Genomic DNA, 18,935 nt, shown 5'->3' on the forward strand with positions numbered 1-18,935 from the left:
ATCTGTTTAAACGAATTAACTATATATTATTATTACTAGTGGAATAGATATGGAAAGTTCCATAGAGCGTCTGCAAGCAATTGGCACAGACTTGCAAAATCGTCTCAGGAAAGAAGGTTCCTAGATGTCAAAATGTCATACTCTTTAATTGAACCAAGATTCCTGAAAGTCTGCGGAAGTCAAAAGTCTGTCAGACCAAAAAAGGTTCATTGATGTCAAAAGGTCCTAATCTCTAATTAGATATCCTGAAAGTCAACGGGGGTCTCAGCTACTTCCCAAACAATCATATATGGTCTCATTGGTGTAAATATGGTCATAATTTGTACTGAAACTAAGATTAAGTCTGTGAGATTCCTTTAGACTGTCGCTGTATGGTGGGAAGAAATTTGAGGGTTCACAGAGGTAAAAGATCACTTCCAGTTGAAGTCTGATACTATGCCGTGCATTGTCACCAAAATTTTTTGAAGGTTTCGAGAACGTAAGACGACTTGATAGCAATACCATTACGACAATGCGACAGTTCTATGAAGACAATACAATGCCGACGATACGATATTGCAACAAGTTAGTACGATGGCGATAATGCAATGGTGTTGAAAAGATATTGGTATCGTGATGTCGACATCACAATATCGATTTATTGCATTGTCGCCCTTGTACTATCGCACTGATATAACCACGATTGTCCTTATGATATTCCGTGTATCACATATTGAAAAATAAACTTGTGACATTTGTGATTCGCCTGTTTAAAAATTCTCAATTTTGCTTGTGACGTTTGTGATTGGCATTTTTACCCGATTTTGGTCAATCACATTCGTCACAAAAGTCATTTGTGACGAATGTGATCACATTCGTCACAAATTCATAAAAACTTGTGACGAATGTGATTTGTGACACATGTGGCCTAACAAAGCGCATAGTAACATATGATTTATTTTTGAAACATGATTCTAACAATTGTTTTGGTTATTAATTCTTCAGATAAAGAAGGATTTAAAAGTAAGTTGGAACAAGCTGATAAAATGTGTCGCTTCATGTCCATTTGAATCGTAGTACATGTATATAAATATTTATATTCATACCATTGCCAATAAAACTTTTCTAGATCAAACATGAATTACTTTTGATTGTGTTTTATAGAAAGGCAAAGAAAACAATGGAAAACAGAACACAGAACATTGCATAAATTTAGTTTTTCCTAAAGTCATTTAATTTTTAATATATAGCATATAAGTAAGCTATTCGGTTATAAATATAAACCCGATAGAAAAAGCTCTTGCACCCGAGTTTAACAGGGCCATCGGTGATTGATAGGCAGTTTGAGATTTTTAAACTTGTTTAAAATTCTCGATTGGTGAACATGTTTACAAATAATCGATTGACAACCTGCCTTTAACCGACATCGCCTATTGGTTACCGATAATCGATAGAAAATGTGAAATCGATGTGAAATTTCGTCGGTTTTAATCGATATGTAATAGCGATTCTGGCGCAATCGCGTTATCGGTTGGTTGAAATTTGCAAGTGGCCATTCGGTGTTCATGGGTACTCGTCGACTGCTGATCGGTTTTCGGAAGATTTGTAACCAGTCTGATTTCTTGATAAGTCAATCGATGGCCAGTTGGAGGCAGGGTGGCGTTCGATTGGTGCTCAGTATCACCGTTCACCGATAGTATTTCACACAGAAAACCTGACTTATTTAAAAATCAGGGCTGACAACTGATAAAACAGTAACTTTAATATGCAATGAAATGATCGATTGTAGATCGGGCGTCTGTACCAACTAAAACTTCTTGTATTTCTTATTGCGATTTTTTTTCTTCGTATAAACTTAATTTCACTATCGAATTTCAGTTATCATTAGCTTTTATTGACGTTTTATCTTTTTTTCTTCTTGAAAATAGACGTTGATCTAAATTGGCATGTTACACGATCATGCGTCTTTATACGTTAATTAATTCAACGATAGTTGTAATTTTAGTTTAATTTTCAAACAACGCCTTAGAGATCAATTATTACAAAATTGGCATAAGCAAATAGATAACTTGCCAAAACTAAATTATTTTGGGAATTTCAAATCAAAGAATATTTAAATGCAATACAAAAATACAAGTTAATAAAACGGTTACATGTTTCAGACTAAGTTCTCATTCTTTACAAACTGAAAGTGGAAAATATATAGGTTTAAACAGAAATGAGAGAACATGTAAACTTTGTACACAAAACATGGTGGAATCAGAATATCACTTTTTGCATTGTTGTCAATTTATTCAAAATTACGTATACCTTTTATTGGCATTAATTGCCTAAAAGCAATGATTTTCTTATTTGCAAATAATGTTTCAATTTTGATATAATCTTTTTACAATTAATATTATTGATATAATGTCAAATGATAAAAATATAAGCTTTATAAGCTAGTATAGTCAGTAATAACAGATTTCTTAACATTATGTTGTGAAGTAAGTCTCGGAAGGAAAGTGCGACATAAAACTACACCTTCTATATGTTAAGTAACGTGGCATGTAATTTTGTTGGAGACATTTTTACGACAAAAGTTACGGGTTAACAACACATAAAATAGATAAAATAAGACAAAGCACTCTGTAATAAATAGACTATTTGTTGCCTTTTTATAGATTTCTCTATTCTATTTTTAGATATGAATCAATACAATTATTAGCTTAAATTTGTCAGTCGCAATATAAACATAATATTGTGTTCTCTGTTTAGTTATGTTATCTGATGTGAACTTTTGAAACCCATTACAATTATACACAGCATTTATTAGATCTAAGTAGCATGCGGCGTGAAACAAATACAGGACAGAACAGAACGCTTTTTCCTTCTTCTCGGACATTATCATACCTCCTCGTCAACTAGTTACGTAACTAGTTAACCACATTATTAACTAGTAAAATAAGTGATAAACTAGTTACGTAACTATTTAACCAGTTAGCGATATTTTGGATAAGTGGTAAGTGATTAACTAGTTACGTAACTAGTTAACTACATAACTAATTAGTTATGTTATTTAAGGTATTAGCACCCTAATGCATTACCTCCGCGTTGAAGAGTATTCAAATAGGCCAGAACTACCGTTAACTACATTGAAAATGAGGGTCATGGGTTCAATCCCCAGAAGGGTCAACTTTTTTTTTCTTTCTTTTTTTCTTTTAACATTATTTATGTATCTCTCATGTCCCATTTGGAAAGAAAAAAGTGTTTAATTTTGATTTTTTAATTTATATAGGTATTTATTGGCTAAATTATGCTAAATCTAGTAATAAATATGATACCTGATATTTTCAAAGTGTAATATAATCAAAACTAGACGGTAAAAGTACTTCATATTTTACAAGATCAACCAATATACTTTTTTAAAAATTTAGGGAAACTTTGAAAACAGGCACTCATTTGGGTAAATTTTAAGAATTTTTTAAATAAGGCTCCCCAAGTAGAAAAATGGTCAGACACGTGGTAAAAATGGGTGGGGTAGGGTAACATTTTTATACAGATTTCATAAATTTTATGTAGAAACCATAATTTTGCTTATGTGGATTGTTAGCTGAATGGTACTATTTGTTTCTTACCAAAAATTAATGGGAAAACATTTTCCATTAGAAAAATATTGCAGATTATTTAAAGGTTCCTCATTTCTAAAAAAGGGCCCTCATAACATCCTAGCTTGAGTTCAGAAAAGTGGCCATAACTTGATTTCCGTACGGTAAACTTTGTTTAAATTTTGCATACAGGTGTACTTTAAGGTATACATCTGACCTATGATGTCAATTTTTCAGTTCCTTATAGTGCCCATTAGGGTCCTAATACCTTAAGTGATTAACTAGTTACATAACTATTTAACCAGTTATCAGTTATCTATAAATAGCATTGTTTTGCTCCATTGCATTGATACACCGTCACACTTAAGTCATTGCAGACATTAGACGAATCCTTTGAGCCTATTTATAGATAAGTGATAACTGGTTAACTAGTTACGTTACTAGTAAACCACTTCATATTAAGCTGGTAAAATAATTAAAAGAGGGCAGTTGTAGGCATAAATATGCATTTATTTCTCGTTATTATCTTTTATTTATTGAAAAAATTAACTGGTTACGTAACTAGTTAATCCAATATTAACCTAGTTATTTAAGAGGTTAACTAGTTAAGTTACTAGTTAACATCTTAATTAACTAGTTTGTTATATGGTTATCTGGTGGCAGAAATATGCCACCATAGAAAACTGATACATATAGTCTCTTTTGAGTAAACACCAAGAAAAAAACGTTATATTTTTAACACTATACACTTTTGGTAAACTCAGTATGAGTATCAAAGTGTCAGTAAAAAATACTGGCAGGTTTTTCTTAAAGAAAGGACCAAATTAGCTTGATCAGCAATAGGAGATGTTTTGCAATATAAATAATTAACCCAAAGATAAGAATAGTATATCGTTAACATTGCAGTATTAAAGATATACTATGCTCAAATTTTATTTTTAAAAATATTAAAAATTGCTACACAGTCTCTTTGTATGTATAAAATAAACATGTATGGAATTCATTTAAGGTAGATATGATATGTTTTGAACTCTACACACTATATGTAGTCACCATATGAATATATAGTGTCATTAAAAAAACTGGCAGTTTTTTTAAAAAAAAAAAGACCAATTTTACTTGACCCGTAATAGCGAATGCAGCTTCCCATACATAGTTCATTCATTATTTTATTCAAGTTAAACATATTCTGTAAGAATTTCATGGATTTCAATACATTTCTAAGATAAAAATATTTTACCAAAAGATGAGCATAGTATATCTTTAAGCAAACCAAACCGAATTTGCAATATCACATATACTATCGATGATGATCTCTTTATTTGTGATTGAAGTCGATCTTTTTCTTAAACGTTGTTTTACCTTGATTATTTATGATTGAAATATAATTGAAATATAGAACGGAACTCAAAACGTTTACTTTTTAATGTCGATGACATTTTGATAATTACATAATTATCATAAACAACTAAGAATCATAAATTTAATAAGGAAATTGGTTTAGATCTATTAGCATAGTATAACGTTAACGTAGAGGATCCTTGTATGAAATAAATAGATGATATTTTTTCAAAGACTAGATGATTTCCTACAGTAACAGGATATTGTCTGTAATATGGAAATTTGATATGTTTATGTAAGTCAAACAACTAATTGGTTGCTTAATAAGATTCGTAAAATTATTGGAATTATTTCCATCCACCCTAGCAACATCAAACATTAGATCTAGATTTACAATAATAATGATAAAATATAACAACTATAAACATTAAGATAATAATATTAAATAGGTTGCCTACATTAAAACTATTGCCCGTAACAAAAGTCCTTTAGAAACATTTTCATATTTTCGTTACATATCAAATATGCATTTTAAGGTTATCTATAGTTCTTAATTATGAAATAATCAAAACTTTATGCGCCGACACGAGAGTCAAATGTCATGCATGAACTGTTTGCAAAGCAGACAGTGAATTAAGGACATATCTAAATTAATTGGATTGCTCTAAAATGGCTATATTTTACATGAGTATTTCAAATATTGATAAACAAAATAGAAATGTATCATTTGATATTGTTTTGAAAAATGTTATTAAGAATTCTAAATGATTTTGTATGAACATTAAAACAACATAAAACAATAATTCTTCTTCTTCGAGATAAATATTTCATTTTCCTTCAATTCTTTTATAACAAATAATTTTACATTCAGTGCTAATTTCTCCAGGTGATAAGCATTAAGAAATTGATTTAAAATCTTTATCTGAACGTTATAAAACTCACTGAAGAGTGAAAAAGCTATTTCTTTCTGAGGCATAATGTCTTAAATTTCCATTTATTGTTATAAGTACTGTTACATTGCTCAATATGACCTATTCACTGGAAGAAATTCGGATGTTAATGATTTTCAGCAAATAACTTAAAGAAGCAAAAACATTCTGCGCAAAATATACCAGTCATTTTAGAACAGATTTTCTTCCGAAGAAAGGCATCGTGAGTTATCAAATATCTTGAGTATTTCAGGACAGTAAACGTAAAATAAATCCCCTAGAAATTGCTATACATCGTCACTAATGACAGAATATTTTGCGGGGACGTCATATGACAAATATCTGCGAGAAAATTTATAAATAATTCAAATAGTTAAAGTAACACTTTAAAATTTCTTCATGTACTCATTTCCTAAATTCTGTAGAAAGAAGCCATTAATAAAAAGTACGGTACTTTAAAGTATATCAAACAAATATCATTTACATAACAATGGAATATAAATCGATTTAAAAAAAGTATTTTTTATTATACACCTTTGAATAACTGATTCATTTGATTATCTTTGTTTTTCTTCTATCACATTTATGACAAGAAAATAAAAGTTGAAATCTTGTCATAAAAAGGGAAGGGCAAAAATAAAATGATCTACATACATCAAGATTTTTTTGTCAAATGACATTCATCTAGTCAAAGTAGTGTAATCTTTTGGGTGTCTTTACTTTTACATTTTTTATTTCAAATTCTTTTTTTGTTAAATATTTATTACCGTTATCACATTTAAAGAGAAATTATTAATAATAGCAACTCCCTAGACAATCCGGCCGTCAAATTAATTTTCCAAAGTATTCTTCTGCGTTTTTTTGTGTGTGTGTTTTTTGGAAATCTGTTTTAATGGGATTTCGAAAAAGTAATCATTAAAGATGACTCAAAAAGAAAAGAAAACAGTTGTGAAACTTAACTGGTGCCATACAAATTAATTAGCATGTTTATGATGGGAGATCGTTACGGAATACTTTTAGGCTAGAAACTATCCCCTGGCTGATAGAACATTAATTGCATCTGTTTTTTGTTGTTTGCATTTTGCTTTTTAAGTATACAATCATGATCCTATAAAAATGTCATCACATCTGATAGATAAAATAAAATATCTCTTTTTGTTTTTTTCTGGGGGGGGGGGGGGTGATCGCTCATGCCGGAAACAATTGTAAGAACCGACCGTTTTGCTGTTTAATATTTTGAAAACCTGTTGATTGTATGTATATTTTACATGTCTTTTTTGTTAATAAAATTTGAGAAACTGACTCAATTTTGTACCGATCATTGTATCGAAAACAAAGAACATTTTGTAGTAAAGCGTTCATTTTATAGACATATACGTTCTGGATACTTTGGTGAACTATTTAATACAAATGATTTTAACTCAAAGACTAATTCATAAAAATAGTTTATTTGATAAATAAAAAATCTTGAACTCTAGCTAAATGCATTGTCAAATCATACTTGTACAGACGTCAAAGCATTTACAGATCAATTTATAGAATAAATCACATATCATATGAACAAACATATTATATCAAACAATATTATATACAATATTTCTATCACGTTATATCTACGATTTTTACAAACGAATTTGTTAATATAATTACTTATGACTTTAAGTAAAAATTTCACGTTTATTGAAGATGACTTATATGCCAATTAGGCCGGGTGTATTTAATATGTTATATTATCTGATTTGTAGAATATGATATCAAACAATATTGTATACAATATTCGTAATTGGAGGAAAAAAGATAATCTATCTATCTATCTACCCTACCTACCCCTGCCCCCGCCCCTGTCCCTGTCCCTGCCCCGCCCCTGCCCCTGCCCCTACCCCTGCCCTGCCCTGCCCTGTCCTGCCCTACACTACACCCACCCTCACCCCACCCCACCACCACCCCTACCCCTACCTCTACCCCTACCCCTACCCTACCCTACCCTACCCTACCCTACCCTACCCTACCCCACACTACCCTACCCCTACCCCTACCCTACCCTAACCTACTTACCTACCTACTTCGTTGTCTTCAACAAAAACAACAACAACAACAACAACAACAACAAAAACAAACATCATCATCATCAAAAACGAAAAACAACAAGACATTATTATCATTATTCATCAATTAATAAATTACCCGGATGTAAATTTATCTATTTGTAAAATATTAAACATGTACACTACATTGTCATTAATCAGTTATACATAAAATATGAAACACTTGTCACCTTTGATAACCTTGTCAACATTTCAACTTTTCAAGGGTCTTACATTTTGTTTCAAAATCACCGAAATAAGTCATTAGGATACGGTTGAGCACATTGTATAATTTGATTAAATTCTGTTTTCAAAAGAGAAAAAGGTTGGAAATCAGCGCGCTTCGATGCACATGGGTCAGTGCCTTTATTTGAATATTCAAAGCGAATGTAATGGATATTATATTGCTTTTAAACAACACCCATCCACTTCATAATACATACACAAAAAATATCTAAAATAAAAAAAAAACGAAAACATAAAGAAATAAAAAAAGGAAAAAAGAAAGTTCGGACCGGAAGAGTTTAGTCAAATTTATTCATAACTGTTGCAGTTTAATTAATTATAAAAAATGACTGCAGCAGTAAACTAAATAAATTATTTTGTTTAGATAAAATACAAATGTCAGTTTATGAAATATTAAACGATTTTACAATAAAACATATGAAATAATATTTTCATGTTCGATTTAATGATATTTAAAGACTCAAAGAGTATTTAGCTATATCTTTTTTTTTATAAAAGTTATCAACAGGAAGTTATTTCTGTTATTTAACACACTTGAAAATAACATGTAAGCAGAAGAAATTTTTTATTCGGAACAAAATATTATGCTGCTTTTTAAAGTACATGTAAACCTTTTACCGATTTGCGATGATTGATTGCATGCCCCATCAGCTTCTAAGACAATAACTACCTGAATTTTTCATATAAGCATTTCGGAAGAATACTTTTTCAAATTTCAAATAAATTAATAATGTTTGCAGAAGATATATAGCATTATACACTTTAACTACGACGATTTTTTATACTTTGCTGACGTCATAAGTAAAGCAAAACCAACTAACCTTTTGGAAAGGGTGGGACATACAAACTGAAATTTAAGAGTGAAAATGTAGCAAAGTAATTAATAAATTAAGCGTGACATTCAATAAAGTAGAGAAACAAAAGATATTGTCCTTAATTACCGGAGAACAATAGCGTCAAACTAATAGTTAAAATATTTACAGATATACGATACATGTGTTTTCTTATTATATTTAAAAGTTTAACAAAATATATCGCACAAAATATAGACTTTTTTTGACCTAAGATCAAATCCAAATGGTGATAAAAATTAAATACATAAAACAATAGTTTTTTTATCTACAAAATTTTGGAACAAAAGTTTTGAAATCCGCCCTCCATTTTTATCGCTCGTGTCGCTTGTGTGATAATATAACAAAAAAAATAATATGCAATTAGTTATAGATTAAGTGAAAGTTTATTTATTTGGGTAACACACTGATTAACCTATGGATAAACCAAAGGAAGACGTGCATGTGAAAAGAAGTAACTCTCAAAAGAAGACTTATAAAGACTTTTGGAGGTGAATATTAATTTATGTCATTTTAAATATTTGTTTTCATATAAATCTTTTCTTTTTTATAATTATAATGGATTTATAAATTTTGTGTGTGTGTTTTTTTTAAAACTTATATTTCTCTAATCTATTGTTATAATGGTTTTGCGGTCTTGAAAATGTTTTTATTTTCATTAAAATATAAACAGTACAACGTTATGACAATTTTCATGCTGTAGTATGTGTTCTAGCCATTGGCAATTATTATGTAATTAGAGGCATTTTGCTATTTGTTTGGGTTTTTTTCTTTTTTGATCTCTCATTCTCCCATGATAATGATAATAATTGATTTTCCTCTTACAAATACTTTAACAATATTATTGAAATGTGTAGAAATTTATTGAATAAAACCATGTCATGTGTTAAATTAACAAATATTCACTACTGTTATGCTCTGTTCTGTTCTTCCTAAGAAAGCTGAGATGAGTGTATTAAGTTTTTTCTTTAAAAATAATCCTAAAGTAATTTTCCAAACAGTAACGTATTTTACGGATTATTTTGTCTATTTCTTTCACTTTGGATTTTTATGCATTTTTTTAAATTGTGGTTGAATTGATAACTTACTTAAATTTTATTGAAAGTAAGTACATATTGAAAAACAATAATAAAACCGCCTAAATGTTCAAAATATAAAACAGGAAAATTAGCTTTATTGTTTCAAAACAAACATTAAAGGTATTTCATATTTTTATCATATTATGACGTCAAAACGTTATTTTGAATGTTTGAGATTTTGTTATTTCTGAAATATATTTAAAATTGTATAATAGTAATCCTTAAACAAAAGGTCAAAATGTTGATTTTCTTATTTTCAGACAACGCAAAGCGCTCCCTCAATTTCAAACAGAAAAACCAGCATCTTTAGAACGAAATAAAACTTTCATTAAGCCCGAAAACCAAACGGCAGACGACAATTTAGCTATGCTACGTGCAGAGGACGTTAAGGACGAATTTCTCGTCTGCAGCATTTGCACGCACGAGTTTGATGAGGATACGCACGTGCCGAGAATTTTGCCATGCCTGCATACATTCTGTCAGGACTGTTTAAGGAAGATTATTAAAGCTAAATCAATGGAATGTCCACTATGTAAACAAAATCACGATCTCCCACAGGGCGGAATCACCGGTTTTGCAAAAGATACGACCAGACGAAATCTGATTGACTTTATCAAAGTGCGAAAGCGTTCATCGGAGATTCTGTGTAAGGATTGCCCCGAAGATCAAACAGCTACAGATTTCTGCAAGGAATGTTATATATTTATGTGTCCTGATTGTACTAGAGCACATAAAAGAAGCCTGGCATCAAGAAAACACGCGGTATTAACAATCAAAGAGCTACAAAATTCCGGTACGATCTGTAGTTTCTCCTTCTCTCCGAATCCCCTATTTCGACTATGTTTCTAATCTTATCTGTTATAAATGCGTTCATTAACACAATATTTTATTTTTATATCTATCATAATTATCATTTTAACATTTTTGGTTGTATTTTCATTTTTTTTTTGATTTACCATACAATCTCCAAGTGGAATTGAACTCATAGATCGTATGCGATCATTTTAATATGTATTCGTAATTCTTTAATTCATTATACTGATTTATTTATTGATTATTACCTTCGTACATATATTTTCATTTTATTTATATCATATATATAGGTATTGACGTATTTCGTCGAAAGCTCGTCTGCAACAAGTCCGGTCACGAAGGGCAACAACTCGCCTTTTACTGCACATCGCCCGGATGTGAAACTTCAATATGCACCGCGTGTACGGTATGTGACCACGAGAAAAATAAAGGTCATCAAATAATCAACGTGCAAGATTTATACAAAGTCAAAAAAGAGGAGTTAGGTCATTTGTTCAAAACGTTAGAAGAAGACATGTCGTCTGCAAAATTCATTTTGCAGCAGACGGAACAAGAGTTACTAAATTTAGACATTAAAGAGCTCGAGATTGAAAAAGACATAGATGACGTATTCGAAAGGTGCCAAAAGACACTATTAAAACGTCAACGTGCTTTAAAAGATCAGCTGGCATCGATTTGTGAACAGAAGAAAAGTGGTATTCAGCGGCACATAGAAATTATTGAAAACTATTTAGATGGCGCTGCCAACGCTAAAGATTTTTCACTCCATGTTTTAAATCATACAGACCCGACAGAGTTTGTTCCCCTGCATACAACACTGTTACATAGACTTCAGAATATGTCTGCATTAAAGGTATAGTTTTATTTAATTAAAGACACATTTTAACGCTTGACAAATCGAACTATAGATAGCAAACACCATGTTTACATCTCACTTGATCAATGAATCGTGAATCTATTGAGATAAAGAATATTTTATGAAATTCTGTAAGTGATACTGTATGGAAGAAGCGAATAAAGAATAAAACAAACTATAAATGCACATATTCTATAAGAATTAGGTAATGGTAAAAGAAAAAGCCTCCGTTTTTATTCCAAATTAATTATCATTAATTAAATAAGTATGTTGCATATATTCACCTTTTTTACTTACAATATCCTCTACTGGCCTGTAAATGTATACTATTTGTATAAATACGTATTTACAAAAGTTGTAACGTCAATAGCGTAGGAAATGTCTTGATTTCTTGAAATTATTCTTATTTTCTTAATTAATATGCAATTATTATTTTTGTAGTTTGACCGACAAGTTTTAAGTATAGAAAGTCCGGTTTTTGATAACACCCGCACAGAGTCAGAATTCCAGGTATTTACGAAATCCATGGGGGACATTTCCACTGTCACGCAGAAGAAAAAACTTGCAATATCACGTGGTCATACTCACATTGGAGCGTCGTCTGCATCAACTACACGCCAGATTGCAGACGACAAGCGTTTCGGAGATATATCTTGTAAGAAGATTAGTGCGATATATATTACATTTATCATTTGCGCGTGCCTTTCATAATTGAAATAAGCGTAAGCGTTTACATTTATTTTTAAGTAGGAAAGTGTGATATAGCTTTCATTAGTTTAATTAGTGAAATAAGTGTGTTATAACCGAAACAAGTTATAGAAAGAGCATCGAAACACGAGGCTATCTGATTTGTACGAGTGTAAATCATTTGCCGAATGTTTTAATGTTCTTTCTCTTTTGTATCATAGTCAATCATAAAAACACGTTCCCCGATGTCGTAATATGAAACCCCAGAAAAAAGGAACCAAATGAACGAGCATCTAAATATGATATTTTCTTGCTTTCCCTTTCTCTGCCTTCACAATTAGTAAACCCCAGCAAAAATGTGCCAATCAATGGGTTAGCTTTGGAGTGCGGGTAACTGATACCTGCACTCCAGTTAACGCACTGTGCATGTATATGTATATGATATAACTCTGACAAATTTTCAACAGAATGGTCCTCAAACTATGATACAATCAATATAAGTGTGATATCGATTGTATTCATTTTGTAAGAAAATTTATTATGCTATTGCTTGCATTCTTTTTTTCTAGTGAAATAAGTGTAATATCGCTTGCATTTACTTTATTTATTAAGTAGGTGTGCTATCGCTTGCATTCATTTTATCAGTGAAATAAGTGTGTTCACAATAACATTCATTGTAATAAGTGAAATAAGTATGTTATCGATTGCATGCATTTTCATTCTCTAAAAAAAGTTGGGTCTAAAATGTTTGACGAGCCTTCATCATATGAAATTTTATCATTTTTATTACTTTTCTGTATATTATCAATTTTAGGTCCATCATTCTACTTTGACTCCGAGACTGTGCACCAGTACCGTGAAATCAGTGATAATCGACGAGTCCTTCGTAACTATTCCACCGTACAAAAACAGGGCATCATCCCAGGCAGCAGGAAGCTGAAAAAATACCGCGGTGTTCTGGCTAGTAGAGCATTCCACGTTCCAGGAAAATTCTACTTTGAAATACTTATAACATACAATATTGTTCGTCCTTTAGATAACATCAACTTTGTGTTTGAAGTCGGAGCCAGTCGCCGTGGTGACATTGATCATAATTATTACGTGTATGATCAGCCAAACGCTTGGTCCTTCTGTGGACAACATTGTGATGATCATAAACAGGTGTGTATCTGGTGCCGTCATAACGGATACAATCTTGCGCACTTACCACTTACCCCAAACACACCTGGTACGACACTGGCGCGTACATTTGGATTCATTTTAGACGCTGACAGAAGCAAATTCTCTATTGTAGATGTAACAAGAAAGAGAAAGTTACATACCTTCCAAGGTGTGGATTTCAGTCATGGACTCTGGCCGGTGTTTGGCTGCCACTGGCCCAGCAAAGTAAAACTTGAAATGTTACTGAAAACTGGAAGAGATATAGAAAAGGTTCCGGAATTTATTCATTCAATTTAACATTTTGCAAGCGGAAAGCAGTGATAATTTTAAAAACCTTAGTGGAACAGAAAGTTTTACGGATGTACAATTATAAAAAGAGGACGGATTTACTTCCGTAAGAATCATTTTAATCAAATGGATGAACTTAGAAGGATATTGAAAAAACAGATATATCAATACACTTAAAACATAAAATATGAAAATAATGACCATGTTGATAAAGTTATCAAACGATTTTGTAGTTATTAACTTCTTCTGGTTAAATTGACATTATGCCTATCAAAGGATATAATGATAAATGAACAGGAAATAGACAAAATATCTTTACATTTTTTTTTATTAAAACAATTGTGTTCAGCTTTATTGTTTACTATGTAAAAATAATCAATAATACACGTGACCTGTGTAAACTTCTATAGATATATTTTATTTATCGCTAGCAAAAAAGTGTAGTGCAGTCTCATTATCAATTAATGTCGTTTTTGTATTTTATGATTATAATAAAAGAATGTTGTTTTTGTATTGTATTGTAATAATAAGATCTTTTTGTTTACTACGTGTATGGCAAGACGCTGGGCCATCTGTTTGAATTGACATCTGGAGAGCACAAAATCTGACAACATCTTTTTTTTAACGATTAACGCTCTTTGCCTTATAAATTTGCCAGAAGTTCACCAAGAACATGCGATTAACCACAGCTGGTGGGTTAGTCTTGAAAAATAAATGCAAAAAAATCTTAAAAAACAAGATGAGCGTTATTTGAAAACAGATGTATTCGATCTCATAAAACAAGGAAAAAACTACAATGTAAATAAAAATATACGAATTAATTTCAGTCACCTTTCAGTATTGTTATATGACATGAGGACTTTTAATTTGTTTACTTGTCTATGTTTTGCTTTTATAGGAGAGATCTTTCTTATAGCATATAGTCATCTAGTCCAGATGTCGTGTGATTGTGATCTGCAAAACGGTATGTCAACAGTTTCGTTTCTTTTTTTCTACAAATCACTGTTAAATAGATGCTTTTTGATAAACATACAGTTAACGCTTCGTGTAGGCTGCAAACATAATCTAACGCTCATACATAAATTTAGCGTTGATGAGTTATTTTTTGACAATATTAACCTGAGACTCATTAATCTTCGTGTCAAAAATTTCGTTAGTTTCCGGGGTTGTTTGCCGATTAAAACATATTTTCAATTTTATATGCCCGAAAAAAATTCGGGCATATTATGTTATACCCCCTGGCTTTCGTCCGTCTGTCCGTCCGTCCGTCAGTCCGTACAAACCAGAGCTACCTTATGGGGTTTGGTCTATTGTTCTCATAACAATAGATATATTTGATGTTATTCATTCCGCTTCTCTTGTGGGGTTATTTTCTGCATTGTGGGGTTAAAAGAACAAAAGAAATAACAAAAGAAAACCCCATAATGTAGCTCTGGTAAGAACGTCCGTCCGTCCGTCTGTCCGTCCGTTAGCAATTTGGTTTCCGGAGCATAACTTAAGTTCCATTTGACCCAAAATATTCAAAATTCATAAGATGATTGTCCCTTTTGGGTAGAAGACCCCGATTTATTTTCGGGTCACAAGGTCAAAGGTCAAGGTCACTATGACCTTAAAACTAAAAACAGTTTCCGGAGCATAATTTAAGCCACATATAGCCCACAGTGTTCAAACTTCATAGGATGATTGTCCATATTCGGTAGAAGACCCCTATTGATTTTGGGGTCACAAGGCCAAAGGTCAAGTTCACTATGACGTTAAAACTGAAAACTGTTTCCGGAGCATAACTTAAGTTTCGTTTGGCCCATAGTGTTCAAATTTTATAAGATTATTGTCCATATTAGCTAAAAAAAACTTTCGATTATTGGGTCAGAAGGTCAAATGTCAAGGTCACTATTACCTTAAAACTAAAAACAGTTTCTGGAGCATAACTTAAGTTCCATGTGGCCCACAGTGTTCAAACTTCATAGGATGATTGTCTATATAGGGTAGAAGACCCTTATTGATTTTGGGGTCACTAGGTCAAAGGTCAAGATCTTTCTTTTTAGTTGGTTTAGATTTTTGCAAGACATGTTTGAGCTGACTAAGCAATTCAACGTATTCAGCATAAATTTCAATAAAATCGTGAAGTGTACATAGTCGCCGAATTATATGTAAGAATAAATATTGAAAAAAAAAAATAGCTGTGCTAGATTCCAACTTGGACCCTTCAGATACATAGTCTAACAATCATGCTTGAAACAATACAAATATCTATGTTACTAATTTATGATACATATTCGAAAATGACACATTAAGTTGTTGAAACATATTACTTCGGAAACTGAAAATCAATGATTATTCAAATGATTCAGGTCAATATTGCCATACAATAAAATTATAATTTAGATAATATTGTTAATTGTTCGCTATATCAATCAATATACATGCATATTACTGCAATTTGTTAAGACTTTTTCAGGGTTTTTATAACAGATCAAACTTTACTACATGTATATCGTTGATATATCAGAAGTCAACTAGTGATATATATAAACGTTCAACATGAGTTTTTTATTATCATTATTATTATTATTATTATTATTTACATTTGTTTATTCATCTAATAAATTTAACCTTTACCGAAATTTCTTATCTTTATATCTGTTGACCGGGATCGGTTTTTAAAACAGACTGTTTAATCGGTTTTAAATTTTTTTCGAAAATTTTGAACATGCTTTTAAAAAATTTCCCCTTCATTTTTAGACTTCGCGGACACAACTTTATTTTTTTTTTCCAAAAAAAGCCCCTTGTTCTGTTTGAATCAGTTGACCGATTGGGGTTTTTAAACGCGTTTAAAAAAGTTTTTCTCGGTTCACTTTTATAAAAATTTTTCAGGGTTAAATTCCCAAAAGCTATTTTACAAAAACATGAAAAAAATTATTTTCAAAATGTTTAAAACCTTTTTTGAAGGGCTTCCCGGGGTTTAAATCTTAAATTTTTTCCTTTTATTAGACCCTTTAAAGGCACTTTAAAAATTTTTTTTTAAATATACATACTACTTTTAAAGCCCTTTTTAAAGCTTTATTTTCCCCTATAAAAAAAATTGTGTTTGTATATCTTTTTCAGCTGAGAAAGGCACCCGTGAAACAGGAAAGAGTTCGTCAAACACGACTTCAGAACCATTAAATAGTGATATGCAACATAAACAAAAAGTAAATTTTACTTCCGCTAAGTTTTTTGAGCCATTGATAGACAAGGATTTTCCAGTAGCTGCAACTAATATACCTCGCATTCCTCATATAATTCATCAAACTTACAAAAACAATATCATTCCGCGTCAGCTTGTAGGCTTTGTTAAAACTTTTGCAAAATTGAATCCAGATTGGACATATTATTTTTGGACGGACATCTCTTCAAGGAAATTTGTCGCTGAAAGGTTTCCGACATTACTACAAATGTGGGATAATTACAGAAGTCCTATAAATAGAGCAGATGCTATACGGTATCTTATCTTATATGAATTTGGAGGATTTTATGCTGACTTAGATGTTCAATGTATGCGACCACTCGACAATGTTACTTTCAAATACGCGTGTATAATTCCGCCAGAACCTTTTGAACAAAGTGTGTTTCGAATTAAAATACCATATTTGCTAAATAACGCTATAATGATGTGTCGCCCAAAGCACCCTTTCTTTCAACAGATTATTAATTCATTGCATCAATATGTTCCAATGCTAGAACAACTAGATGTAGCAGGCCCCACGTTTGTCAAAACTCAACTTTTTAACGAATTAATAAAAAATTCGCCGAGTCTGTCTATTTGATTAAAAAAAAACGGGCCCCAGAAATAAAAACCCCCCCTTTTTAAAAAAAAAAAGGGGAGCTGCCCCCTGAAAAAGACGCGATGCATTTATATTCCTAACTCACAATATTTTTTTGAATTTACTGAGCCCAAACATTGGGGTGGGGAAAGAAAAAACACATAAAACATTTGTTTAAAGAAGATACCAAAATTAAAATTTTAGAAGAAAAAAACCTGAATGAAATTTTAAAAGGAGGCGTCCCCAAAAAGATCCCAATGAATTTTTCTTTTACAGACCCTTAAAAGGTTCCCAATTTTTATACAAAAAGTAAAAAGGGGGCTTCGGTAATGGTGTATTTATTGAAGATATTGTGCAAAACTGTGTAATTTATCAAGATTCAAAAAGAGGTGAAAACAAAACACTATAATCAACTACACATGCTATAACCACGAATTTAGATAATTCTGGATTGTTATTGAAATTTACGTTTATTAATCAAAATCATATCAATATCAACTATAAATTGTTTCTAAATATTGCATTCATACAAATAATGAACAATTTAAAAATAGACACAGGTTTTATTTAGTATCAAAACCAAGAGAAATATATAGCGCTAATTTATTGAAATGGAAAATATTCTCGAAATGGGAATCCCCTTAAAAGCAATTAAAAGCAAAAGGAATAACAGAGTATAAAAATGTCTATTCACGAGATATTATAAAAAGTTCATCATCGTTTACGGCCCTTTACCGTCGGTTTAAGCATTATTTAGAATGGTCTCAAGGCCTTTCCCAACAAAACATTAAAAATTTAAATCTACTAAGGGAAATTTTTACTGGGGGTACGCTTTGCTCCAAAAAATGCACTTTTAAAACCCACTATTAAAAACTATATTGGAAATAATAAAGAAAGCAGTTTGCCCAAAAAGATTTTTTTTGTTTTATTTTTAGCTTTAAAAAAAGCTCATTTCAAATTTTTTTGCCATTGTGCTGCCCACCCCTAAACCTGATAAGTATTTCGAAAGTCAAAAAATTTTACCTGAGTTTGTGAAAAACTTTTTCTGGAAAAGTTTTTTATACTTAAAATGAGTTTTTTAAAAAAAACCCGAAAATCTTTTTTTAGTTGATAACAAACCGGTTTTTTTTTTTATAATGATGGGGGTAATTTTTAAAAGTTTCCCAAAGGGCAGTTTTTTAAAACTTTTTATTGTGTTATCCCTAATAGAAAGCACATTGTGTAAAATAAC

General features: G+C 31.2%; 2 protein-coding genes across 2 annotated transcripts; both read left to right on the forward strand.

Moving 5' to 3' along the window:
- The first annotated feature begins 9,259 nt into the window (after positions 1 to 9,259).
- On the forward strand, positions 9,260 to 14,348 carry LOC132748301 (protein PML-like). Its single transcript, XM_060737873.1, has 5 exons — positions 9,260 to 9,508; positions 10,357 to 10,889; positions 11,200 to 11,762; positions 12,207 to 12,420; positions 13,267 to 14,348. Exons 1-5 carry the CDS (start codon positions 9,435 to 9,437, stop codon positions 13,908 to 13,910), a joined length of 2,028 nt encoding a protein of 675 aa, XP_060593856.1. The 5' UTR covers positions 9,260 to 9,434; the 3' UTR covers positions 13,911 to 14,348.
- A 135-nt stretch (positions 14,349 to 14,483) lies between these two features.
- Positions 14,484 to 17,707, forward strand: LOC132748310 (uncharacterized). Its single transcript, XM_060737884.1, has 2 exons — positions 14,484 to 14,865; positions 17,007 to 17,707. Exons 1-2 carry the CDS (start codon positions 14,616 to 14,618, stop codon positions 17,705 to 17,707), a joined length of 951 nt encoding a protein of 316 aa, XP_060593867.1. The 5' UTR covers positions 14,484 to 14,615.
- Positions 17,708 to 18,935: the final 1,228 nt, after the last annotated feature.

This window comes from Ruditapes philippinarum, unplaced genomic scaffold (assembly GCF_026571515.1).
Source record: "Ruditapes philippinarum isolate M1 unplaced genomic scaffold, ASM2657151v2 ctg876_1_1_1_1, whole genome shotgun sequence".
Taxonomy (NCBI): domain Eukaryota; kingdom Metazoa; phylum Mollusca; class Bivalvia; order Venerida; family Veneridae; genus Ruditapes; species Ruditapes philippinarum.

Coding starts and splice junctions, on each gene's coding strand:
- LOC132748301 (XM_060737873.1), top strand. CDS start 9,435: ATGGATAAACCAAAGGAAGACGTGCATGTGAAAAGAAGTAACTCTCAA. Junction 11,763..12,206: donor AGAATATGTCTGCATTAAAG/GTATAGTTTTAT, acceptor TTATTTTTGTAG/TTTGACCGACAAGTTTTAAG. Junction 12,421..13,266: donor GCGTTTCGGAGATATATCTT/GTAAGAAGATTA, acceptor TATCAATTTTAG/GTCCATCATTCTACTTTGAC.
- LOC132748310 (XM_060737884.1), top strand. CDS start 14,616: ATGCAAAAAAATCTTAAAAAACAAGATGAGCGTTATTTGAAAACAGAT. Junction 14,866..17,006: donor TGATTGTGATCTGCAAAACG/GTATGTCAACAG, acceptor TATCTTTTTCAG/CTGAGAAAGGCACCCGTGAA.